Source organism: Molothrus aeneus, chromosome 14 (genome assembly GCF_037042795.1).
Source record: "Molothrus aeneus isolate 106 chromosome 14, BPBGC_Maene_1.0, whole genome shotgun sequence".
Classification (NCBI taxonomy): domain Eukaryota; kingdom Metazoa; phylum Chordata; class Aves; order Passeriformes; family Icteridae; genus Molothrus; species Molothrus aeneus.
This window is the reverse complement of record NC_089659.1, coordinates 15,006,102-15,033,700: the sequence shown is the minus strand read 5'-3', so window position 1 is coordinate 15,033,700 and position 27,599 is coordinate 15,006,102. Positions and strand designations below refer to the sequence as shown.

The window sequence follows — 27,599 nt, the reverse complement described above, 5'->3', positions numbered from 1 at the left end:
AGGTCAGATGCAAAAGCATAAAACCAAAATAAAAGAGCCAAAAAACCCCAAACAAAACCCAAGCAAGAATTAGTCAATCACAGTTTCTACCCTTGATTACAAACTCCTAGACAAGCAAATTGATTTAATTTCCTTTTTGCTCTCCCACTATAGAATAAAAATTACTCACTTTAGTAAATCCTCCTATGACTATTTACTGTGCAGAATTTAAGGAGAAATTTATAACACTGAGGACATAAAACTGCAGGTGAACAGGGGCATTCCAACCCCAGAGAGCTGAGGACCTTCAGGTTCAGTATTTTTTTCTCTCTCCCTTGTATGCAATGGCTTTCACCAATGAACAACAACACCAATTTTATTTCCTTGTTACAATTGCTTTCCTCACTCGTGATCTTGGGATCACTGGCCAAGGGTTGAAGGAGCTGCTGGTCCAGGAGGATCTCTTGCATCTTCCCTGATCCAAGAGGATCAGCCTGGAACGACACCCAGAGACGCCCCTGAGTGTCCCCAGCTCCTGATGATGTCACCAGCAGCACGTTGAAGATGCAAGGAGAGAATAACTCAGAGATGATCCCACAACACAGCGAGTTTAATTGAAATAGAAATGTAGAACACTGCAGCATATTCATAAATGTCTTAGATTGTATTATATACTACAACAAACTCAAAGATGGGCTGTTTTCTAAACCAAGTACAGCCAAACCCACATGGCTCCCATGCACATGGATTAAACTAGGAAAAAATCCAAAATTGTAATGAATGGAAGATGACAATGAGCCTATATTAAAATCCATGCATATGTACATATATGTATATACACCTGTGAAACACACATCTATTGGTAAAAGCTCAAATTTTCCTTTGCAATGAAATGCATTTCCAGTGATGGAATGACCTTCAAGTCAACATGAACCACCTCAGCTTATGCCAGGACACCATCAAGGGGTATCTTCAGAAGAAAATGAGATCTTGGATCGTTGCAAAGCAAATTCACACAAATTTGGGCCTTTAATTTAAAAGGAAAGCCCCAACGTACCAGGGGTCTCCTAAGGGAGTATTTCTGCCCACAGGAGTTTGGTTCTGCGAGCCCAAAACTATCATGGGGGGGAGTCTGTGAATTCCTACAGTTTCTTTTAATGCTGTTTCAAAAAGAGCCACTCGTTCAGATTAAACACTCTTGGATGAGAGGAAGGAGAAGAGAAAGAAAAATGTCAACACGAAACTAAAACTTGCCCTGTCAGGTTCAGTAAGGACAAGAAGTCACAGGCTTGAACTTACCTGGAGTTTCAAAGAAAATTACCCAAAGCTGGGGCTACCTGTCTTCCTCAGGTCCTATTCCCAGAGTTTTCCTGCCTCTGCTGTGCAAAGGGCTCACACGTTTCCTGGGAAAAGCCACCAGGGTTTGGGTCACCCTCCTGGCCCTTTCAAACCCCCCTAAACCCACAGCTCCCAGCTATGGCAGCACAGATCATCCAAAAATATCTTTGCAGGATTAATGCGACCAACCAACCCCATCAGAAACCTTTCTTATTTATTTAAGGGCTGTCACCGCCATCTCCTGCTATCACCACTGGGTTTGGAGCCCCCTCATTTTAACTTTGAGGTGAATCATTCCTTACATAAATTTTCAAAAATTAGAAAAAATATATGTCTCCCTTTTAATTCAGCTGCAATAATTTTTCATTAGCAGAATTGTGGCTGGATGTGGGACAATCCTCAGGTAAGACACAGCCCCTTACTGAACTATGTCATTTAACTTTGAGCTTCACGAGATTAATGTTTATACTCAGGACCCATCAATTCCTGAGGAGGAGAAGAAGAAATCTGTTGCTGTTTCTGCTCTTTCCTCCATCCCCTAATAAAACCTCCTTTGAGATTATCAAGTTTTTCCCAACCTATAATCCAAATGCTCCCTGCTGTTTAGCCTACCCCTGAAAACTAATGAGAAGATCCCATATCTCACCTTATTAAAATATCCTTCCTTGCAGTTGTAGGCAGTTTCAGCAATTTTCCCAGACTGAACAGGCTAATTTTTCCTAGAAATTCCTTAAAAATCTCCCCTCAGCCATTTCCTGGCATTGCTGGGCATCTTTTCCCTCAGTTCCCACAGAAAACCCAACATTGGGCAATAAGAATGACTTTCCATGCAAACCACTCTGGATACTCCACCCTGTCCACGCTGTCCTTTCCAAAGTGCATCTTGTTTACATTATCTACACATCCAGCAGCCTTCCCTGAAGGAGTCAGAGCCCTCATGGGCAGCCAGAGCATCCCTTGTGTTTGTACATCTCCAGAGTCAGCTCCTTCAGCCCCGTGCCGCTGGGCTGGGGCGGTGGGATGGCACACACGGACTTGGACCGGCTCTCCTTCACCTCCCGGGCCTTCTCCGTATTCCCCACTGTGGGAAGAGAAACAGCACAAGAACCACCACGGGAAACATCACAAGAAACACCCCAAGAAACATCTTTCTTTGTGGTTCAGCAGGAATGAAGGAACACCAAGGTGGCCACGTGCTCTTTGGGGATGAGCTGTTCCACTCCACTTCCCATTCATAAAACAGGAGACAAAAATCAGTGTTTTCATGGAAGGAAAAGCCAAAAAAAAAGAGATTTAAACCCGGGTTTACACTTCAAAATACATAAAGTATTTGGATCAGTATCATCATTCTTTTGTCAGTCCACATCTGCAGCTTTGCAGAGCAAAAATTCACATTGGTGACTTCCTATACCTCTGGAAAATGCAGGTGTCCTGCTGGAGCACCTGGAATGTCCTGTTGTCATATTACGGGATTGTTTGACAGGGATGAACATGCAACCATGACAGAAGGGTTACAAGCTCCTTCTGTTCTGACACCACTGTATGTCAGGGGCCATGGTGCTCATGTTTTCTTTGGGGTGGAAAAAAATTTTACCCAGAAATAATAGTTTTTATCACTTTTCTCTGCTTACATGGTTTTCTTCAGGAAGAACATTACTGAAGTATTCCTGGTAAACTGTGGGTTAAAACAGCTACATCCCAAGTTGGATGAGGCAACCTGACATAGTTGGAGTTTGTGGCAGAGGGGTTGGATTAGATGGTTTTGAAAGAGCCCTGTTTGTGGCAGAGGGGTTGGATTAGATGGTTTTGAAAGAGCCCAAACCATTCACTCCAACCTCAGGCTGGGCTGAGAGGTGACACCAGGGCTCTTTCAGCTCTTCTTGCTCTCCCATGAGGCTCATTTAAGGAGCCCCACTCTGTCCCACAACCCCTCTGTCACCTGCTGGGCCATTCCATGGGGATGAGGGTGGGCAGGGGAGGGCAGGGAATGACCCCCAGATCCCCAACTTACCGGTGAGGGAGCGGCAGAGCTTGGGCTGCGGGCTGGGCTCGTCCTGCGCCGAGCACGAGTCCTCCTTCTGCGACTGAGGGAGAGAAGGGCTTCAGTGCCTGGTGAAACCTGCTCACAACATTCCTGCCTCATAAACCTGCAATCCCTAAGGATTCCACTCCCTTTCGGTTCGCTTTTGCCATGTAAAAATAAACAACAACAACAAAAAAATAAGGATTGCTAAAAACAGGCTGAAGAGATGGCAGGAAGTATTTGCAGATTGTGATTTGCTACAACAGAGAATCATGGAATGGCCTGGATTGGAAGGGACCTTAAAGATCATCCCATTCCAATCCCTCTGCTGCGGGTGGGGACACCTCTCACAGGACCAAGTTGCTCCATCCAAACTGGCCTAAAACCCTTCCAGGGATGGGGCATTCACAGTTTCTCTGAACAACACTGCAAGCTCTTTATGGAATGTCAAGAATTTAGAAATAAAACTGAGCCAGTGTCAGAGGCTTAAACAATTAAAATGGCACAATACAGCAATTATCTTTTGAGTTCTGGAAGAGGTGTGAGCTCCCCAGGAATGGTTCAGCAGAGGATGGGAAGGAGCAGCCCTGGAGCTGTGAGAATGGGGCAGGGAGTGCAGAAGGCAAAGCTGTCCCCAGGATATGGATGTTTCTCACCTTGGCTGTTCCCCACGCTGGCTGCAGGCCAAGGAGGCAGGTAACGAGCTGGCACTAACGAGCTCCCTGTCCTTTCACTCCAGTGCTAATCTCCACCCTCCAGGACAAAAAAATCGGAATGAAAAAAAATAAAAATCAGGTAGCACAATGCCGCCTGGATTGTTCGGCGCCTCTGCAAACTGGGAATAAGTCTCTCACGCAGCTGTGATTTGGCACCTCGGTCCAGAAACCCAGACTGCCAAAATAACTCTGGACACCTCCCAGCCTGGTTTTCTGTTTTGTTTCGGTTCGTTCTCCTCCCTCCCCTAACGAGGACCGCTGCCCTCCATCCCTTGTTCTCCCTTTTATTGACCATTTTAATAACAATGCCTTCCCGGCTCCTGGAAAGCCATTCCCAGGGGCATTGAACGGTTCTCAGAGCATGCTCCATGAAAGGGCTCTGACATAATTACCAAAGGCACTCTGTCATTTACGCACATGGCTCACAGGCAGCTCCAAATAAGCTCCTTCTGGGGGAGTGCACTCCTGTTTTGGCAGGAGAGAAGAGGACCAAGTTGCCTGGCTACAGGTGCAAGGATTTTCTGGGTGCTCCGTGGTAAATAAAAGCTGTCCTGGGTCTCAGAACCTGCCCTGCCAGCTCAGGCTGGGCTGGATCCCTGCCTAAAATAAGGCCAGCCCCAAAAGCAGCCAGTGCTGGAAGCCAGCAATGATGCACAGCTCCAGGAAGCAGCAGCCTTCGGCAGGAATTTTGTCCTTAGGCAGAGGAAGGCGAACTTTCTGCTGGAAATAGATAGTCTTGGAGTTAATCCTCTGGGCTGTGGTTCAGAGCTGAAGTCACCTCGTTCTCCTGCCAAGGTCCTTCTGCCTGGTGTAAACCATTTAACCTGCTCTGGAGGAAGGAAGATTGTTCTTTTCTTGCTGCTTCTGCCTGTTTGCTCTCCAAACTCTCCTTGGAGGAGGCTCCAAGAGCCCCCTCCCCATGCTGTAAAAGCCCCTGAAGTTCAGGAGACCTCTAAGGCACCTAAAGCCACCCAGGAGAGGCGACCCAGAGCCACAGAACAGTCTGGGGTGGAAGGGACTTCAGAGATCGTCCCTCTCCATCCCAACCCCTCCTGGCTGGAGCCGGTGTTGGGCACAGAGCTGTGCCCATCCTGGACAGGGAGGGCACCGCCTTCTCCTCTGGAAGGAGGGGGATTGCCCAGCAGCCAAGGTGAACTTGGCTCCTGCCCAGCCTGGAGAAGCCACCAACCCGCACAAGGATGTTCCCCCACACATCCCTGATTTTGTTTGGGGGGGGAAAAAACCCACCAGCCCCTAATAAAATATGATAAATAAAATATTTAACTGAGCTACAAGAGCTTCATATTTAACAGCAAAGCTCTCAGCAGCTTCACTAAAAATGAAAAACAGACACTCACCAAACAGAAAAAACAGGGTTTCTACTGAAGCAAGGGGATTTTAAAATTATTCCCTCAGCTCCTAACGCTCAAGGTATCACCAAAGCTTTTTTCCAGGACTGGCAGTGGAATTGCAGGAGTTTCACCAGCACCACAGGGGTTCCAGTGGCCCTTTGCTGGAAGTTTATTCCCCGTCCCTGGATTGCCAGCTGGGGTTGCAAACACAGTTGTAATGCTTCCATCTCGTGGTGAGATGTAGAATAGAAAAACCTGGGGAGCAGCAGCATCCAAGTTTTTCTTGCTGACTCAAAACCTGGAAGGCCAAACCCTTCCCTGTGGGACTACAAAAGATGGAATATCTGACAATCAGAAAAATCTCTAACACTATCGACATTTTACATTAATAGCTTTTTTTAATCAGGAAAATACCATTTCCTTTTCAATTTGGCATGGAAGAAACATGAGTAGCTGCTTTTTTCCCAAAAACTGGTAAGTATTGAGCTGCTTATAATAGGCTAAAATCTACTTTTTAGCACAGTGTTCTTTCTTTCTACTGACAAATTCTGCAATCTGTCCTCCTACTGCATGAAGTAACAGCATTCACCCACCCTCCTTAATATTATATAATTTTATATATATAAAATTAATATGGTGTTAATATTTCAGGGCTCTATTAGAGCATTATCCCATCACTTTGGGACATCATTTTATTTCATTTCACAGTAAATGAGGCACTTATTCTTAAAAATGAGCAGGAAAGCTGCTGGTGACGCAAAACAGGCCCGGCTTGTCCTTTTGGGCACTGAGGGATGGTTTTTGGGTTAGAACCACCCTTACAGGTGTCATTGGGATCAGCTCCCAGTATTTACTATCATCTCCCAGGTCGGACAGGACATCCTGATCTAGTGGAAGGTGTCTCTGCCCATGGCAGGGGGTTGGAACTGGATGATCTTTAAGGTTTCTCCCAACCCAAACTATTCTGGGATTTACATCTGCTTCTCTTGGCCTGGCACAAAGCCAAGGTGGCTGCAGTGAAGGAGTGTGAGCAGCACCAAACAAGTGGCTCCCCAATGACACAACAGTCAATATTCGGCATCAAATTGGCATTTTCCATAATCCACAGGGCATTTCCCACCCTCAGAGGGCATTTTCCATCATCCACGAGTCAGCACATACACAGAGTGAATCCTACTGCTTTTGCAATTCCCCAAAAACTATTCTGTTCCCCCAAAGCCCAGCTGCAAGCACTCAAAGGAACAGGAGGAACAGCTTTCCCAAAGCTCCTGCATTTCCCACCAAATGCAGCAGAGAAGGGGAAAGCAGGAGCACAAGGGTTAACAATCAAATATCCTTAAAGGAGGGAACGTCGTGCTCAAAATCAGCCGGAGTTTGATGTTGCTCTTTTGAAGCTTAATTATACCAAATGTTCTACAGGAACATGCCATGTTCTTGCCTATCTATTCTGAATTGTAAGTACCAATCAGCATGTAAATGATCAAATTAAATCTTTTAAGTTGTTTGCAAGAGCCAGAACACCTTTCTGGGGAGGAAGGGCTGAGCACCAGCAGCGTTTGGTGCGGTGCTGCCACGTTCGGTGGGCTCCTCCATGATTGGCACTTCCACAAGGAAACCGGAGTGGAAAAAAGTCCACAGCACTCCTGAGTTCTTGTGCTGTCATGGAAAATTACTGTCTAAATAGGGAAGTGTAATTTGCTTCTTTTTAAAAGGTCATTTTGTTCTCATCAGTGATGGAGCTTGGCTGCTCAGATTAGAGATCACGCTCACACTTGGACAGTGCTCCAGCTCAAGCCATCAAAACCTAAAATTCAGAGAAGTGAGTGAAATTTAGGGATGGCTCAGCAATTACTGCAAGCACCAACCCTGCCAGAGCTCAAAGAGTGTTTGGACAACACTTTCAGGCACAGGGTAGGATTTCTTGGAGCTGTCCTGTGCAGGGCCAGGAGCTGGCTCAGTGATTCTCATGGATCCCTTCCAATTCTAGATGTTCTGTGGTTCTGCACTGCTGCTGACCTAGGCATTTGTGAACAAAAGATGATAAGAGTTAAATGCTTTTCCTCTAAAGAGTTACAGTGGATGGGAGGAACTGAAAAAACCAAGCCTACTCCCCATGCATCATTCCTGGAAACGGTTTTTTACCATAGCTAAATGTTGGCCCAGCTTCTCTCACCAATCTCCAAAGAGCAAAAGTCTTCACCAGGCACAGACATTGTATTAACCCTGTTTCTCCTCTGATTCAGAACATAAACCAACACAGAGCTATGCAAGCAGTAAATTGGAAAAATTTTCGTTTCTCACAGGAATCTGGTAAGCAAAACTTCGTTCTATTTTACTTCTTTCAAGCCTGCCCAGATCTGTAGATGTGTTTAAAAACAAAGAACTCACCCCCAGAATGCATAAGACAGATCACAAAAATGCTTCTGTCCTTTCAAAAGAGTTGGGGGTGGTAGGGGGGGGAACATTGAGCAGTTTCAAATATTTACACTCTGGACCACTGACAATGGGGGAGACAAATTCCTGTCTTTGATGAAATCTCCCAGAAAAGAAAACATGGGAAAACCAGACTTCAGGATGTACAGAGTGAAGCCCAGTCAGTGACATTTGCTCAGTGAAGAACTTTCCCAGCACGGATGGAAGTCACAAAGCACTGAACAGGGCTGTACTTAGGATGGCTCCTTGCTTTGCCAGGAGCTGCGTTGGGGAGTTTTTCCCTTGGTATTTTTTCTATTCACTGGAATGCGATTTGGGATTGAGAGCCTTTTTAAAGTTGAAATAACAAGATTTGTCCTTCGAGGGAAACAGCATCAGCACTGAGCAGGCTGCGGGGAAAGCAGCCTGTGCTCCCTCTCACCTCCTTCCTGGAGCTGCAGGTGTCGCTCCCGCCCAGCTCCAGCAGCAGGCTCTTGTGCCGCAGGATCAGGATCTCGCTGTCCCCGGGCAGGGTGTGCCTGTTGTACGCCGGGCCCTGCAGGGGACACAGGAGCTGCTGGACACGGGACATCGCTGCCCTCCTGCAAGAGCCTCCTGCCCCTGCAGCCATCCCGCCCAGCTATACGCACACTGGTTTGGGAGAGGTGGGGATGGAAAGAGCCACAGAAGGGAGATGGGACTCCAAACTCTGCTCTTTTTTACGTGAAATCACCCAAGAAATCCCTGAATGACAAGACTGAGTTACACCTGGTATCCAGGTGACTCAGCCCGAGGTGCCTTCACAGTTTCAGCTCCCCATGTTTTGTATTAACTCCACTGTCCCATATAAATCATTGGGAATCATAAATCCTCCTTCAAAAGCCACCACCCAGCCAAGCTGAAATCTCCCACTAACACCAGTGGGAGCTGGGATAATGCTGTCTCTACAAGGGGTTAGGCTGGATTAATGCAGGACTAAACTCAAACTGGAGCTGTGCCTTCATCTTCATCCCTCCACCATGTCCATAGGTTTCTTCCCAGCCTTATCCACTGTTTCCCTCAGCTCAGCAAAGGGACAGGAGGGGGATCAGGACAGGCTGATCCCTCTGTGCTGAGCTGCCCACACCAGCCCCACCCCTGAGGACTCTGTATTTTGTGTGTGATCCATAAAACAAAGGCTTAGGTGGATTTTAAGGCTATGTCTCCCTAGGAACAGCAATTCCAGCTGCTGTGTGAAACCCCAGACATGATCCATGACTCTGTAAACAGCAAGTGGGGTTTATGCCCTTTAACCACTGGCACCAGTTCAAGGGCAAAACTGCTGGGTGGATTTAAAAGCTCTGCAGATTAATTCCCACTGTTCCATGGGGAAAAATGTACCATGAGGATTACCCCATCCCTGCTCTGCCCTAGAGCTGCTGCTGGATGTGCTAACCCAGTGCCTGAAGTTCCACATGCTCCTCCTTTCTCCTATCCCTGCCGGGTACCGATGCCGAAAATATTCCATGAAATTATAGGCTGACTGGGTGAACCTTTCAAAAGCTGTCAGGCAGCAAACAGAAATGTGCCACTGACTTGGAAACTGGATCTGGCTCCACACAGCCAACTATTCTCTCCTCACAAAGAGACATCCTGGGTAATTATGGAAATATTCATAACATCTGCTCAGGCTGTTCGGAAAACCGAGGAAATTTGTGTCATTGGACACTTAAAATATGGATGGAGGGAGAAGTTGTACCGTCCTCCTGATCCGGTACAGGTTCCTCGCCAATATTTCCTGCATGTTGTCCAGGACATCAGGATTTGGAGTGTCCTCCAGTTTTTGGTCTGTTATCACAGTCCTGTCACTGCTGCTGCAAAGGAAAGCAGAACACCTTATTTTGGAAGTGTATCCCCAAATCTCAGTGCTCCTTTGGGATCCCACCACAGCCAACGTGACCAACAGCTCATCTCTGCAGATGGAGCTCACGGCAAAGCAGGAATTTGGCACTTGCATCAGAGCTGGGCTGTCCATATGCTCCCTGGTGGATAAAAGAGCCACGGGGAGCTGTGGCAGAGCAGAACCATCTGTGAGGTCTGAAGAGGCCATTCAGAACATTTAACAGTGCAAACCCATCCAAAACTGGGCAGGAGCCTCTCCCTCAGAGCACCATTTCCCTGCAACTCGTGGGGATACAGGTGGCCCTCCATGTGCCACCACCAGTGCCGGGTGATGCTCACCCACCCCATCATTTTTAGCCCCCAGCTGCTGAGTTTGAGGCAGTGTTTGCTCACAGGAAGGAGGGGTGGGCCAGGCCGTGGCCCAGCTGCCCAGCCTGGGCCAGCTCCATGGCGTGTTTGCGCTCCAGCTTCTCGTAGAGCAGCACGATGCTGGACTTGGGCTGGTCGTACTCCCTGAGCAGGATCTTCTGCAGGTATTTGCTGTTGAAATATTCCAGCCTGTCGGAGAACAAAATGAGACGGGTTTAGCCTCTCCCCTGACTCCCCAGCACCAACAGACCTGAGCAAGGCAGCAGGGTCACAGCACATGAATGCCCCATATTCCATTAAATTCCATTATATCCCATTAACTCCTCCTTCAGAAATCAATGGTCCAAGAGGTCAGTCCCTAATTATTTCTGCATTACAGTACATGAGTCAAAATATTAAAACTTCACTAATTACAATAAAAACTCCCCAAAAGTGACAGATATATCGTGAACTCTTCTAGAAGTGCTACATCTGCAGTAGTCACAGATGTCAATACTTCCAGATTCCCTCTAGAGCCATTTCCTCTTCTTTTCTGCTCAAACTTTTGAATAATTTAGGTTGGAAAAGACCTCTGAGATCATCAATCTCTCTAAGATCTGCTCACAAGGAGCCAGGATGCTCCTCAGCAGCAGTGTCTCCCATACCCTCTAGTGGCACTTCCAAGCATGGGCATTCCTAAAAAATCTCTACCAGCTGCATCTGGTGTCTGGACCACCAAGGAATTAAACCTGGTAAATAGTCTTTTTAGTAAATTTTATGGAAATTGTATTTTTCTTTTTGCAAATTCTGATGCCTTTTTATTTAAATTTTAAAACGTACAAACTCCCAGAATTTAATGAAAATCGAACACTTTGCTACAGAAATCTGTAGAGATCCTCTGTAATTTCATTCCACACTGAGCTGCAAACTCAGCTCTTTAACGTTAACTGTGCACAGCCTGGCACAGTGGGCCATGGCGCTTCCAGCAGATTTCTTTGGGCAAGAAGGGACAAACACGACAGGAGAGGAGAAAGGATCTTTTCAGGGTGATGCAAAAGAGGTGTCTGCAAGCAGGGAAGTGCCCTGAAAACCTGGTATCCCCTTGGACAAGGAAAAGCTGCTCCTCTGTCCCCTCCCTCGTGCCATGAGGATGAGCAAGGCCCAGCTGCTCACAGCAGAAACTTTGGGAATAAAAAACGACCTCCTTTTTTTTCCTACACGTGTACACAGTTGTATTTTGGCAAATCCTTACTTGTCTTTCCAGTAATACTGTCCCCAGTGTCCAGATATATCTTCAATGCCAGCCAGCAAATGATCCAGGAACTAAAGAGGAGAGAGGATTTCACTCTACGCCGGTTGCATACGCGATGAACCCGGCCAGCAAACAGCAAAAGCCATGCACACAACAGGGGATGGGATGCTTCCAGCTCAGGATATGGAGCTGGGAAACAAGGAGAGAAGGCACTGGGACCATTCTCCATCCATTCATCCACTGGTGCTGGAGTACAATGAGTGGTTTGCCCCAGGTGTGGGCAAGCAGAAGATAAATGCTGAGGGCCATGAATCTGTTCTCTGTGATGGGTACAGGAGGGCTGATGGCTCCCATGTCCTGCCCTCTGGGCCTTGACCAGCAGGAAAGGCTCATTTTGGGGTTTTGAGGACAATTTGTCTCAGGGAATCAGTATCTTCAGGATATAAATGTAGGCCACACATAAATGTTAATCTCGAAAAATAAATACTGCCTTCCCCCAGACACTTCCCACTAAATAAAATCATCACATCATACTTTATATGAATACATTGTTATTGTTTAAAATCATATAAAAAATCTCAGCCTGGTTGTGTTTTCCACCTCCAAGTTAAATGCCTCCTAATGGCATCTCTAAACTGGGAGAGGCTTCTGCTCTGCTGCCCTCCACACTCAGGTACCAATGACCCTGGAACTTTCTACAGCTCTAAATTTTTAAAAAACTATCTTTTTGGGGGGTCAGAGACAGAAAAGTTTCAGAGCAGCTGGCTCAGCCCTGCAGCCTGGTGTGGGTTTAGTGCCCTCACATGGCTGTTGGCAGCTGTGAGCTCTACAAACACAACACTGGAGGGAAGCACTGAAGAGTCCCATCCCTGGGAATGTCCCATCCCTGGGAATGTCCCAGGCCAGGTTGGACAGGGCTTGGAGCAACCTGGGATAAGGGAAGGTGTCCCTGCCCATGGCAAGAGGTGGAATGAGATGAGTTTTAAGGTCCAACCCAAACTATTCTGAATCTTTGGAATTACACTCAGACACTCTGATCATCACTCCTACAAGCAAGAATATCCCAACTATCCAGATCGCAAAATAAATTTGAGGAAGAAAGCTACTTCTGGCTTCTGCAACCCTGATTTCCAACTATGCATTTTTACCTTCTCAACTTAATTGGTGCATGGCCATTTTCAGCTCACACCTCCTAATAAACACACTTCTGAGATGATATACCATTCACACCCTAATAAAAGAACAAAGTCTTCTCTGTTCATGACTTGAAAAGTCTGTGTTAACCTCAGACAAAGCCCGGCAGTCCAACCCCATTGTGAGGATGCCAAACAGGTTTTACAAATGTCCTCAGCCCCAATGGCTGTATTGCTAAAGAAACAATGACAATAATATTCCTGAAGGAGCCATACCCACAGAAACGTGGCTGGAATTGAGCAATTAGATTCAGAAATATATTAATTTTCCATTGGATGCAGATGCAAGTGCAAAGGCTCAGCTGAGTGGGAGAGCAGCTGACCCTCTCCTTGAAGTCCTCTATGACTACAAATACCAACATTTGGGTGGTGAGAACAAGGGGAATGAAATCCCACCTTTGAGTTATGGATGTAGAATCACAGAATGGTCTGGGTTGGATGGGACCTTACATCTCATCTCGTTCCAGCCCCTGCCATGGGCAGGAACACCTCCCACTATCCCAGATAGCTCCAATCCCCACCCAACCTGGCCTTGAATAATTCCTGGGATGGTGCACTTCAGAGGTTCCCTCCAAAATAGCACCAACCTTATCCTCCCTTTCCTCATTTTTTTGCAAAAATATCCAAACCAATGGTGGTGATGTGACTGGAAATTCCTAATCCTAAAAGCAACATGGAAATTCCTAATCCTAAAAGAAATCAAGCCTCATTTTCTTTCTCTTGTTCCAGAGACTCTTCCAATGCAAAAATAGGTTAGGAACCTGAACTTACAACATGGAAAGGGGCTGGTATAACTGCAGATTTTGCAAATTTGGGTAAAACTGCAGATCTGCAGGGTCCCTGGAGACACACACATTGCAGGAGATACCAGAAGGCTCTGGCCATGTGTTGATGGATGCTCCACTTACCCTGATGTGGATCTGCTCTCCCACAGTGGGAGCACTTTCCCTTTTCCTCTTGACAGCCAATAGGTCAACGAGGGGGCGGATGGTCATTCCCTGCAGAGTGACCACAGACACAGAAATCAGCCTTTCCTCACACCCAATTTTCCTGCACTGGAACAAAAGCCAGCAGCGTGGGGCTGAGCCACAGCAACCCCGTTCTGGTGTCTGAGCAGCCTCCCTCACCTGCCCTGCTTTCCTGGCAGGATAGAACCTGCCAAGCTTCAACAGGACTAGAAATTGTTCTCCCAGGTGTACCCCAAACACTTTGTTTGCTCCTGGTAGGAACCTGTCAATGGAGAGGAACTCACAGAGAGGCTTCAGGATGGGGGGAAGAAACTTCCACTTGCCTCCTCCGGCCTCTCTGAGACCACAAAAACCCAACCAATAATTCCAAGGTCAAGCCTGTGGTTTGCTGTTGCTCGTGGCCTCCCAGATGGAAAGGGGCTCGAAACAATCCAAGTTCAAATGCCTGAAATGGGGATAATCCCTGAGATTTCTCAGCACGGAGCCTCCACCAGCAATTGTCTGCTCACTCCTTAAGCACTGGATGTCACACACCATTACTCCAGCAATCTCTGATGGCCAGCCAGTGGCTGAGTTTCCCAATCAAAGCATCCACCTGGTGGGAAGGGTCAAGGAAAAGTTTTAATATCCTTTAAGCCTCGTGAGAGAACTAAAATGCTGCTGTGGTGTGTTTCTTAGTCCGGCTGCTGCATGAAATGACTTTTCTAGGACATGTTTACAGCAAAAATGATGGAGTAGTTGATGTTTATGACTTCTGAATGTCACAAATGCTGGCACGGAGAAGAGTTGAACACATTTTTAATTGCAGAAACAATTAATGTGTCATTTTAATAGCTAATAGCAATAAAAAATGTGTCGCTATTCAGTCAATAACACAGAACTCACAAATTCCAGAATAACAGATATTACAAAAATTAGGCAGAGACTATGCAATTTGGCCTCTTGCCTTCCTGGATAATCAGCTGCAGTTGGTTCCATTTTAAAGCAGCATTTGGGACTGTTATGGGAATCCCATGTGTCATTATAGGCCACACATCATTTCCCAGCACACCTGCAGGTCCCCTGTGCTGCTCCTCCATCCACCAGGGATAACTCATCCCAGTGAGTGTCTGACAGCTCCATCACAGCTCACACAACGTCTTCCACCTCCAGAAATCCAGTGGGACAGTGCAGGCATCAAACAACCTCCCCCCTTCACAATTATTACATTTGCGCAGAATTTCATGGCAGAGGTCAGGGGCCAGTAAGTTGAGAGAGTGAACTTCCAGAAGTATTTGATTTTAAAACCACACCAAGAGGCAGAACAATGAGGAGGGGGTTGTGACATTCCAGACAAGCCCAGAGAGCTCCCTGGAGAACTTCCTGGTCTGCAATGGCACATAGCCAGCCTGCTTGGAAGCACTGAGGAACTGACAATGGCTCAGTCACCCTCCTCAAAATGATTAACCAGGCTTGTTGTGGGAAGAGCCTTATGCAACTGGGTTAGGAAGGCCGAAAGAGAGGAGTTTTCTGGCTCGTGGAATGCTCTGATAGAGCCACGGGTGGCCAAGCCCAGCTGTTCACAGGGTGGTCATTCCTCTGTGGCACAAGGGTTTCCAGCCAGCAGGGGCAGGATTTCCAAGGGAATCATTAATGTGGAGGGTTTGAGCTCTGACAAGATGGCCCAAACCCGCCTAGAAGGGCTCAAATCACCTTCTGTCCTGTTTTAACACAGACACTCCTCAACAAGTCTATATTAAGACCACTGTGAATATAGAGAAAACATTTTGCATTAAAAAAAAGAACAAAAAATGTCCACTATGCACTGAAGTTGTTTCACAGCCAATATTCCTCTTGCCCTTTCCACACAGAGTGACCACAAAAAACACTGGGATGGTAAAAATATTTCCCCCCCAATAATGCATCCATCAACGTGTCTAGCAGCAGCACCACAAACTTGATTTGCAAACCCAGGTTTTTGAAGAGTCTGTTACATTTACCCACCTCTTCCTGTGCTGAGCTGCAGCAATATCTTTCTGGTTTTAAGTATCTTTCTGGTGGTGGCCCTGGCAGTCCCTGGAGCCCAGCACAGCCCCTCTGCAGACACAGAATCCCTGAAAGGCTGAGGGTCAGGGGGTCTCCCCAGTGACACAGGGACCCTGTTTAACTCTCACCCTTTTGCACGGGGATGACATCACCAGCTGAGCTTTGAGGTTACACAAAAGCCCTTTTCCCAAAGCCTGGAGCTGCTGCCTTGGAACAACCTTTGTGTGAGGCTCGGGAGCGGCGCTGCGCGAGCGGACGTGCCTGCGGACCGGGGCTTTTCAATTTCTCACCCACATTTGCATCTTAAAACTTGTCAAGCTCCACCTTAGCACATCCCCCCCACGCCGGGCCTGGGCCCTGCTCTCTCCTTTCAGGCTGAGGCTGTGCCCAGTCCCACTGCCCTGCAGCTCCCAGCTCTGATCCCACTGGCACAACACGCTCTGATCCATCCTCCAGCTCAGGATGAGGATTGGGGTGGATGTGGGGAAGCAAAATCAACCCCAACCCTCCACATTGTCCCAGTGCTTGACACCCACCTGAGGGGTTCAGTCAGGAGAAGCAGAAGGAGTTTGCTCTGAGGGTGATGCTCAGCCACGGGGCCACTCTGCAGCTGCCACCCCAAGCCACCATTTCCCAAAGGCCCAGAAACTCCTCTGCTCCTGGGCAGCAGCTCCTCATGGACCTCATCTCCTTGACCAGGAGCTCGCAGGGAGTTTTTCTACACGAGATCTTTCCCAAACATCCACATCCCACCTACTTCAGTCCTGTGGAGACCCACTCTTAACTTTTTGGGACAAACAGCAGGTGGACATTGGCCTTGCTCACTCCAGCACCAGACAACCCCAACTTTTCCACCACAGCCTCCTTCAAACGTGGCTGTGTTTGGCAGATGAACCAAGAGCTGTACTTTAGAGAAGCCCTTAGAGACTTGCAGCTGGTCAGAGAAGAGCAGGGACACATCCAAGACCCTGATCCCACAGAAAGCTGCAGGAATGGTTTTACCACTAGATGTCACAGCAATGCTGAGCGCTGCTGCTCCTCTGAGCCCTGGAGCGCCGCAATTCCTTAAAACTCAGTGTCAGAGCCCCAGAACTTACAGCCCCAGCGGGAGGGAGAGGAACCTTCTCCACCAGACCCTGGAGGGGACCTAATCCCGAATCTGAGCCCAACACTGGTTTTACCTGCACGAACACGGTGAAGAGGATGACAACAGTTGTTGCTGCAATGAAGAGCTTTTTCCTGTGGAAGTCAGGCAGCAGGAAAACCAAGGAGAAGCAAATGGCCCCTCGGAGCCCCCCATAGGCAATGATGAACTGGTCCTTACTGGTGATGGTGTTCACGTGAAATCTGTTCACAAAGAAAGTCAGCACAAGAACCCCTGGAAAGCAGGAAGGTAGGTTGAGGCACATCAGTTAAATAGGACAATTAGAGAAAACTCATGATCTTACATTTTCCAGTAAAACAACATGGAATTGGGAAACACCAACTGCAAGGAACAAGCCAGGGCACAAGGGAGTATATTCCCAATATGCCACAGGAGAACTTTTCTTCCAGTCTGACCCAACGGGTTGAAATTTGCTTTGTGCAGATAAAACTTAATCCCCAACATATTTCTAATTGGAGAGATTACAAATATTGACTGGCTACAGTCCTGAAATATTAATTGATTTATTCTAATTGGTGATAACAAATGACTGAATTGCTGAGGTTACAAATGCTTTTGAGGCAAATTAACAGCAACAACTTAACCACAAATTGCCCTCCTATTTGCCAAAGTTTCCAAGCAGTAGCTCGGATAAGTAGCTATATTCCACCTGTGTTAATGTTATTTCTTTCCCTCAGATTTATACTACACAAATTGAAGGCCAGGTGAGGTGACACAGCAATTGCTGTGATTTACAGCCATTTGCAAATGCACAAACAGATGCAGAAAGGTACAAAAAGTCAGGCCTTAAATCAGTAGGCTGTGATTTTAATCCCAATGGATGTGATAAACATTCCATTTCTCAAAGATTAACAGCCATTTTGAGAACTGATGGCACCTCCTGTCACTGACTTTTGTTAGGAATTAGCTGGAGCCACAGCACTGTTGCTTTTCTAGAGGGTGTTTGTAAAAGAAATAAAAACAGTGCATTTATTATGTACATATCAAACCTCTTCCCACACACCTCCAGCTAAAAATAGCTGAACTTTTACCGTACATTGGAGGAGTGTGAAGAAAACAAAAAGCTGGGGATGTTTGGGAATAGGGAACTCAGTAAACTGAACCCTGTGGCACCTTCCCCATCTCTGGAGCTCTGCAGAACTGGTGCCCGGACCAGCAGATAGGAAGCACTTGGGTGTCAAGGTTCTTTGCAACTTAAAAAAGAAATAAAACAAAGCCTCCCTCAGATCACATCCACCCCTACTCTACAGCTCAGGCAGCGCCGATGATTTAAAGGAACAAAATTTACTTGAGCTGATATCCTGGCCTTTGTCTTAATTTAATCCTTCCTCATAAATTATTATTAGCATTCCCTAAACTAATTCAAGGCCAGTTTGCTCCAAGAGATGACATACAATTAATCATTCTGAGCAGAATGTATTTTCTCCTGCAGATACCTTGGGAAAGAGCAGGAGGAAATCTCCCCAGGGCTTCAGTATCAGCAGAGCCCCAGTGCTGCCATGCAAGGGCTCTACTTTCCTTTTTAGATGATCTTCCTCATACCAAAGGAATTCCCCAGGTTTCAGCAGAATCATTTCTCAAACATTTCAAGCACTAAGAGTGTTCTATGAAGGACTGGGTACAGTTTACACACCAATCCCAGCACTGCCCACCCAAAAATCCCCAATTCCTGCAGGGAAATGTGGGGGCACCTCCCTTTTCTGGATCAGTGCCTCAAGCCCCTCCAGAATCCTGGAATTAAGACTGGAAAAGTCCTGCAAGATCATCAGGTCCAACCATTCCTCCAGCATTGCCAAGGCCACCACTAATCCATGCCCCCCAGTGCCACACCCACAGGTTTTTGGAACACTTCCAAGGTTGTTGTCTCCATCACCGCCTTGGGCAGCCCATTCCAATGTTTGGCAACCCTTTCCATGAAGAAATCTAATTATTAATTAATTATTAATGAATCCAGAGCTGCTGGATGGCTCAGAGCAGGCCAAGGTCTAATCTCAACCACTGTCTCCAAGGCAGGAGTTTCCTAGTCTGGCTTGGTGCAGCCCCTTCCCAGTTCTCACCCTCCCAGCTCCCTGACAGCTTCCCAGGAAGGTGCTGCAGGAGAGGGACACCCTGCTCAGGACCACCCAGACAATCTCCAGCCCTGGTTTGTGTGTTCTTATTTAATTCCAGGGAGATTTTGACTGGAAAAGGGTGGCTGCAGCCTGAGCCCTTCCCTAATAATGTGCTGCATAATTTAAGCTGCTCTCAGAAGGGCTGTGCTTAAGGGAGGATTTTTGGGGTACTTTTGTAGCATTGCTGTGTTCTTATATCTTGCAATGAAGAATTTTTGAACTAAAAATAAAAAAATCAAATTCACTGAGAACTCCTTTCATCTGAGCAAATAATTTAAGAGAAATCACTTAATGGAAATAAAACACATGAATGTACAAAAAACTGACTAATGAGCACATTTCCAAGTATGGCGCACAGTTATTAAAACAAACTTTGGCATGTCCTAACAGCTAATAAACCCCATTCTGCTCTGCCATGCTAATCATGGCCTAACCTATTTAAACAATTTCTTGAAGTGTCTGTCAAATTCGAGTTCACTGCTCGACTTACTGGTTTGTAAACATAAATCCTGTCGAACATTTTTAAGCGCTTGAATTCTTTGCCAAAAATGTGTGCTGTTATTTTCACAAATATTGTTAAGATATAAAAATACCCATAAGTGAGGCACTCATTAGGTGCCCAACACTGTAAGAGGAATGGAGGTCCAGCCTCTCCCAGCAAGGAACCAGCACAAGATGCAACCATGGAGAATGGAAACACAGCACATCTATTTTTTCTGGTCATTTTCAGTGCATGAAAATGGGATCCCAGGGAATCCTAGAACCAGGAGTTGGGTTTGCATTGTAATTGTGGCTAAAGAAACTGCAGAGATGAGTTATCAGGAGAGTATTTTCCTGCCTTGCCCCTCGTTATCACCAAGCCCTGATCTCTTTATTGCTGTGAGGTTGGTCACACACCCTGATGGGTTTTCCAGGGATGCTGTAGACCCTCCATCCATGGAGATGACCAAAAGCCATCTGGAACATTCTTGCCTGTCTGACCCTGCCTGAGCAGGGGGTTGGAGCAGATGATCGCCACAGGCCCCTGCCAACCTCAGCAATTCCCCAATTCTGCCACTCTCAACCCTGACCTGAAATTCTTGAGTAGGAGCAGGAGCATCCTCACAGTTTAGGTCCCAAATCTCATCTGGAATGAGAGCTACTGGAATGCTCCTCCAGCTTCCCAGTGAAGGATGCTGCTGTACACCAGCTTGTTAGGAATTAAACCCCTAAATTCAGAGGATTTTCATGGATCTCTCACCCCAAGGTATGTACCTACAAATTCCCTCCTGCTGGAAGAATACCAAGGGACTAAAAAACACTGAAATGGAAGAGGAGATCGTGGCAATGAAGGAGGGTGAAGGAAGATCATGGCAAAAAAGGGACATGGATAAAATAGATCTCATGAGAGCTTCTACCCAGTGAGCTTCTAGCACCAGTGAGGGCACAGAGCAGGGAACTGCAGCAAAATGCAAGATTTGAAATTGAGTGAGATGGAGGAGCAGGAAGCATTGGCTGGGAAGTCCCAGTCCAGTCTGAGCATTCCCATCTGGAATAATCACACTGCAGAGTGAGCAGGAAAGGAGGACGGAGGGGCAGAGGACCCTCTCATCCAATGGAATCTCATTCCTCACTCCCATAAACAATAACACACATGAAAAACCAAGATCTACGATTTCCCCTACCGAGTGCCCTCCAAACAAGACAGAAAATGACCGTGAAGCAAATGTAGGGCCAGTTCCACTCGTGGTTTTCTCCAATGGTGGAAACTCCGAGGAAGATGAAGATGAGGGTGTCGCTCACACTGCTCCACATCTTCATGAAGTACTTGACTGTGGTGTGGGATTTGAGGGAGATGTTGGCCTCCACGTAACGCTTCATACCCATGGCACAGGAAATGATGCTGAGGAAGTGAAAAATAAACAACAGAAAATAAATGTGTTTGAAATATGAAAAGAATTTAAAAGAATGAAAAGAAAAGAAGAATGAAAAGAATGAAAAGAAATATGAAAAGAAATGTGTTTGAAGTATGAAAAGAAAAATATGGTTTTCTACTTTAACACAGAAAATCAACACATTAGTTATGAAAAAAGGGAGTTTCATCAAGTCTTGGACATTTGCAGACATTTCACTGAGGGCTGATTCACTTCCTGCATCAGGCCAAGAATATCAGGACCACTAGGACAATAAAATACTTCATAGGTTGCCCAAACTGTCCAAATCTGGATTTTAACAGATGAACAATTCATCACCTGTTGCATTTCATCAGAGCACAAAGCAACACTTCCAACTAACACCCAACTCTTCCCATCCTCACACACCATTTCCAGTTCTTTAACTTTGGGAACTCTGACCTTGCAATTGCCTGGCAATTTTTCATGGATAATTGGTTCTTCAAGTTCCAGGGAACATGGCATTAGCCTAATCCATCAGCTTTTCAAATCAATGTATTTTCAGGCCAGCAATCCTAGGAGGTCAAAACAATTGAGCGCTCAAAGTGCTGAAGCTCCGTTTTTTATATTTTAATCTGGACCAAAACATTTTTATTCTAAATATTGCAGCAGGAATAGAAAAACGGTTCTAATTTCCAAGATCTGACTTCCAGTGCTGCTTGGTAAGGCCATCTATATTTTTATTGCACTGAAAACCAACTCCACAGGGAACATCACAATGTTGGATCACAGAAAAGCCAACAGAGAAGAAGATCCTTGGCTTGTCCCTGGCTCTGGGTGTGGCCAGGACAGGTAAGTGACCCAAACAAAGGTGTTGAGAGAGGTGGTGGCTCACCCAGAACTATCAACTAAAAGATGCTCAGAGAACTGCCAGGCAATTACTGCTTTGCACTGAAAATACCCTGTTTAACCCCAGAATTCCACTAACATTTTGCATTATTTTGAAGACATAAACATTTGGGTCTGTTTGAATTTAAAACTGGGTTTTAGGGAGAGGATCTGTGGCAGAAGGAGAGAATAGGAAAGGTCAGAATTGGGAAAGTCACAATGCTTTTGCTGAGGAATGGGATCCTCTGTTTTCCAGCAGCAGGAGACTAAGATTCAAGTCCCTTTTTCACCAAATGTTTGAGTTCACATCTTTCATCTCCTCAGAAAATGTACCAGTACATAAAAATATTCTAATACAGGTCTGGTTTGATTTATCCTTTTTAGGTCTGCCCTGCTTTGCCAGAAAGAGCAACAGGGACTCAACCACAGACTAGGAAAAAAAAAATTCTTCCATTTCTGTGTCTGCCTCAATAAATAGTAGGGAATATAGTTCCAGTTAAAAACTAAGAAATCCAAGTACTTATGGGCAAGTGACTTCCAGAGCTGTGGTTTTGGGGAGTGCTTATTGGAGAATGGACATGGGATCACAGCACGGTCACAGAAAAAGAAGAAACTTGTCTTGTCCTGGCTAAAGATGGACATTGCCACCAAGGCAAGGGGCAGGGGAAAAGAGAATAAGAAAGGAAAAAATCCAACTAAAACCCATTTGCAGAACAGTTTCACAGAGTGAGCTGTATTCAGATTTTTTTTTTTTTTGAGTATGTAGAATTGATTTTTTTGGCAATCAAATTATTTTTCAAAGAAAAAAACTGCCAAAAGCCGCTTCTTATAATACAGTATTCCCTGGCCACAACAGAATGAATTGTTTGAAGTCCAGATCTATAAGACAGGCATTTATAATTTGGCAATTAGAAGGGCACAGTGCAGGAATCAGCTGCCTTTGCCATTGTTTTGCTTTAGAAAAAAATGCATTATTCAAAAGAACAGCAAATGGGTTCCATAATGGGTACAGCAGATTGTGATTGATAGAAGGAGACACCATTAGGATTGAATGTTTTCTGCTCCATGATGATTATGCAGCATATTTATTTCACTGTTCTGTCTTGCACTCCTATAAATAGGCTTTTCCTACCTATTCCCAGAGCTGGAATTGTTTTCAGTAACACTCAAATATTGCTCCTATTAACCAGCCGAAGAAACAAAATCTGCAAGACACAGGAATGGTTTATATCCAAAGCAACATCATTAGTTTTAAAATAGATCTCCCAGATACTTCTGTGCTGAGCTGGGAGCCCACTTCATTTTTTATTTTCTTTTTATCTTTTTTCTCGTCAGCTGCACAGTTGTTTACACTACAGCCACTGATGCAGGGTAGGTGCATTTTGGTGTCTTTGGGGGAATATTAAATGGTTGTGATCCTCAGCACCAGCTGACTCAGTTTGGGCAGGAGAACCACACTCAATAAAACACAGGGCTGGATCCCTCTATTTTTCCTCTCTCTCTGCTTTCCAAGGTGAGATTCTGGTGAACATTGGGGTCTTTCTGGCTATTTTTGTCTCAGCATCTGCTCTGACATGGAGATGTCCATCAAGGAAAGCACAAAGCTTAATTAGTCCATTAAATCTGAACGATCTGGCCCAAAATTATTCATTTTATTAAAAGATCTACCCAGGTAAAAGAAAATTAAATTAACTGAATGATCTCTGACAGCTTTGACTGAAATTGGCCAGCAGATTCCCAATGTTACTGCAGACAGGGGTGTTGGCTGACACCTGAGGCCAGACATGAGCTGTGTCTGAGCTTCTGGAGCCAACTCAGAATCTCCAAAGCAGAGATTTCCATTAGAATACTCTGCTCCCAAAAAACCAGGAATATTTCAGGCTTCAGTTCCTGTCCCATCACTCACTGCTGTCACACCAAGGGCTGCCAGGCAGGACATGCAGATGGGGAAGGGGATGTGAGAACAGAAGTGCTGCAGACCAAGATCAAACCTTTCCAAGGAGCTGACTAAATTCTCCTTGTAACTCTTCCCATGTTGGTTTTGACTGGGTCATGTGGAAAATAACAAAATAAGCTAAGAAACTTCTTCTGGCTCTGCCAAACCTACCAGACCTCTCACTGTTGGAACATCCAGCCTTTCCAAACAAAAACCATGGAGCTCAAACATTCCTCAATAACCTACATAAATCTACCATCAGCCATCATTGTGCAATTTGGGAAACAGAGTGACACTTGGAGAGGGCCCTGCTCTTCGTTATACACAGATTTCCAAACTTTAAAATGGTTTTGGATATTTTTCAGTGAATATAGGCAGGAAGCTTTCCCGGAGAGAGGAGCTGCAGGGCCTCACTTACGCCACGATGCCGGAGAGGTGGAACATCTCTGCAGTGAGGTAGGACAGGTAGCTGTACAGGAACACAAAGAGGGGCTCGATGACACGGATGTCCTTGGTGAAACGCGTGGTGAAGGCAGCAGTGAACCCAAAACTCAGCCCTACTAAAACTCCTCCCAGCCCAACCACGAAGAATTTTCCAATTCCAGCAAAAACATCCATGCTTTTGATGGTTGGCATCTCGCAGAAAGAGCGAAAGAGTTTGTAGAGCACCTTGTGGGGGGAGAAAGGAAAGAGGGAAACAGCTGTTAATTGGATGTTCACCAGACATGGTCATGACACCAAATACAAATACTGGGATTTCTGCCAGTGCAGCGTCACCTCCTGCCCAGGAGCTCTGGCTCCCACCAGGGGACTGCTGTGGCCCTCACAGATATTTCTGTCCCCAGACATAGAGTCAAAGAGAAACCTGAAAACTTCTAAATTCACCTGAATACTGCCAAGGACCTCAGTGCCAGAGAACTGGACCAGGATCCTCTGCTAGAAGGGGTTGTTGACGACTTTTCCCTCAACAAATCACAGAATCACTGAGGTTGAAAAAGCCCTCCAAAATCATCAAGTCCAACCAAGAACCCAGCACTGCCATGTTCACCACTAAACCATGTCCCCAAGTGCTACATCCACATGGTTTTTAAACACTTGCAGGTGTTGTAACTCCACCATTTCCCTGAGCAGCCTCTGCCAATGCTTGACTGCCTTTTCCACAATGAAATTTTCCCCGACAGCCAATCTAAGCCTCTCCTGGTGACACTTGAGACCATTTCCTCTCATCCTGCCACTTGTTCCCTGGGAGAAAAGATTAACCCCCACCTGGCTATGACCTCATCTCAAGGAGCTGTAGAGGGAAATAAAGTCTTCCCTGAGCCTCCTTTTCTGCAGCTCTTCCATCCCATCACTCAGCACCATGCTCTGCAGGTTAAACACCCCAGCTCAGGCTGGTCCTTACCACGGTCACGGCATCATTGAGGAGTGATTCCCCAAAAACCAGGATGTGCAGCTTCTCATTGACATGGATCTCCTCAAAGACAGCCAGCACAGCCACGGGGTCCACGGCGGCGATGAGGCTGCCAAACAGGAGGTTGTGCAGCAGGGACACGTCCTGCAGCCGGAAGGATTTCACCTGGCAGATCCCATACAGGGAAAAGCCGATCCCAAACACGTTCCAGATGGTCCCCACCACCGCGTAGAGCAGGATGGTGCCGATGTTCTCGAAAAAGGGGCGGCTGGGCATGAAGTAGCCGGCGTCCAGCACGATGGGGGGCAGGAGGTAGAGGAAAAAGATGTCGCTGTCCATCACTGGTGGTGATCTATCATTTAATCCATAGATGATTCCCCCCATGATGAGCCCCACAAAGATCAGCAAACAGCTCTCGGGAACGACGGAGGGCAGCTTGTTGTAGAGATGGAACCCTGCAGGGCAGGGAAGGATAAAACTGGTGATACCTCACCAAGGTCCCCACACTCCCACTGCGGGTTACACCTCAGAGTAGCAAAAAATAAATTCACACAGTGAGGGTGTAGTTGTTCAGAAATTGGTTAGAAAATCTAAAAGTTACCGAAAATACCAAACTTTTTCAAATTACTGCCTGTTCAGACCTCATTTCATCATAGCATAAGGTTAGAGATATATATTGAGGTAATAAACAAAAAGTAATAATCTGCAAAAATAAAACAGTATTTGGAATTATAAATGATGTAATCTAGTCAGCAGCCCTTCTTCAGCACTAGCAGAAATAGCAATTTCTAATTTTAAACACAATACAGTTTCTATACATTAAAAAAAAAATCACAAAAAGCCTTGCCACTAACTATGAACAGGTCCATTTTTAATAGTATATAACCATTAGCATTTAAAGCTAAAAAGCTAAAAAATGTCCAATCAAGCGTGTCTTGTGCAATGCCCAACATTAGAAAAACCACCAGAAGTACAAGGTGAGTTATTAAAAGAAAAAGTCATTGAAACAAACCTAATTAGAACAAAAATAACAATTTTTAAAAATCTCTGATCATTATTATGCCTTCATGCATGTGACTAGAATTAGCGTCTCATTATGTAGCATGAAATTAGTCAGACAAAAAGACTCTTTCCATCTGAAAAATTCTAATCAGACCTGATCTTAGAAACTTCTCCATTCTGAGGAAAAGAAATACAAGGAAAAAAAATACTGTAAGATAACTTTTCTAGCAGTAATTTAACAGAATTTAAGACAATGCCTGGAGAAAAATATTTTTCTATAATTTTCACTTTCCTGTGCCCACTTTTTCAGAGGAAGACATAAAAAGATCAGATAATTTGCATAACTTAAATCTTTCTTAGATGACCTTGCACAGAAAATCAATGCACAGAGATTTTATTTTAGGCTGTGTAACAGCCTGGACACGGATGGAATTATTCCTTGGCCAGACACAGGGCACTTTTAGAAGAATAAGGAATCTCCATTTTAAGATGAAGATGGACCACCTACACAGAGCATGGCTGGAAAGGAAATCAAGGTGAACACACACCTTGGTGTGTCCTGCAGTGAAATCAAATTCCTCCTACTGGAAACCCGGTATTTTTCCTCCTAACAGCAACAGCACTCCCAGGTGTGAATTTCTAGATGGAAAATCACCATCTCCAGATGGAAAACCACATTTCCCTAAAATGCAACTTGTTTTCCACCTGTGCAGCGTCTCTGGCGCACAGTGTGTGAATTCCGAGGGTTTGGGACGTTACCTCAGGCTCCAAACCAGAGCGAGATGGAGAAAGGCCACGCCACCTCCACAGAGATTCCCCATCCCTCCTCATCCCCTCAGGAGGCCTCACCTATTTTGGCCAAGGATGCCAGCATGATCCAGAGGGTGATTTCGAAGGGCACCTGGACGTGCTGATAATCCAGAGAGAAGAAGGCGTGCTCCGAGGAGTCGTTGCCCGGCGCGTCCTCCGCAGCCCAGCTGACGTTCTCCAGCCCCGCGTCCTCCAGGGCTCCCACCCGGGGGGCTCGGAGCATGCAGGAGAGCCAGGAGCCAGCCAGGACAGCTGCAGCTCTGCATCCCCGGCCCTCCATGGCCCAGGAAGCCGCAGCTGCTCCTGCTGTGGTGGGTGAGTGGTTGGAAGCGCTGCCGAAGGTGCCAGAGCTCGTGAGGGAGGCTGCAAAGGGAGGAGCAAATGTTCCACCTCAGGCTGGTTTCCCTCCCTGCTCCATCAGCTTCCAGCTGGGAGATCCCACTGTAGAGTGGCACTTTTTGGTGCCACGTGCCCAAATAGGGTCTCCTTCTGTGGATGCTTCATTGAGGAAATGCCTCGCGTGCCCTCAGACCAATGGCACAACTCACATTTTAGTCCCAGCTCTGGATGTGTTTTGGCTCCCAGTTCCTCATAAACCTCTCTTGGAGGGAAAAAAATAACCTTCACTGCTGTTAGAATAGACCCACATCCCATAAAAAACCCCATCCGAAAACAGATCCTACACACAGGGGGCTTCCCTGGATGTCTGCAGTGCCCACACAAACATTACTGGAATTCAGTTTTCATTTGTGAAACAAGCAAATCACTCAGTTTGTTGAGCTAAACACAGAGCTGTAGGAACAGAGGGCACCTGTGTGGGACAAATAAGGCCCTACAATTGCTTAAAAGAGATTTTATACAATTGCTATAAAAGAGATTAACAGGACAAGTTATCTTCATCTCTCTTGAAAACAGCAT

The 27,599-nt window shown here is 46.0% G+C and overlaps 1 protein-coding gene across 1 annotated transcript; it reads right to left on the bottom strand.

Moving 5' to 3' along the window:
• Positions 1-1,947: 1,947 nt before the first annotated feature.
• Positions 1,948-26,961, bottom strand: LOC136562591 (sodium/hydrogen exchanger 2-like). Its single transcript, XM_066559518.1, has 12 exons — positions 26,721-26,961; positions 24,861-25,324; positions 23,877-24,127; positions 20,428-20,645; positions 16,669-16,865; positions 13,403-13,492; positions 11,302-11,372; positions 10,095-10,259; positions 9,559-9,673; positions 8,263-8,376; positions 3,329-3,401; positions 1,948-2,398 (listed from the first exon to the last, which is right to left on the bottom strand). Exons 1-12 carry the CDS (start codon positions 26,959-26,961, stop codon positions 2,253-2,255), a joined length of 2,145 nt encoding a protein of 714 aa, XP_066415615.1. The 3' UTR covers positions 1,948-2,252.
• Between the last annotated feature and the right edge of the window lie 638 nt (positions 26,962-27,599).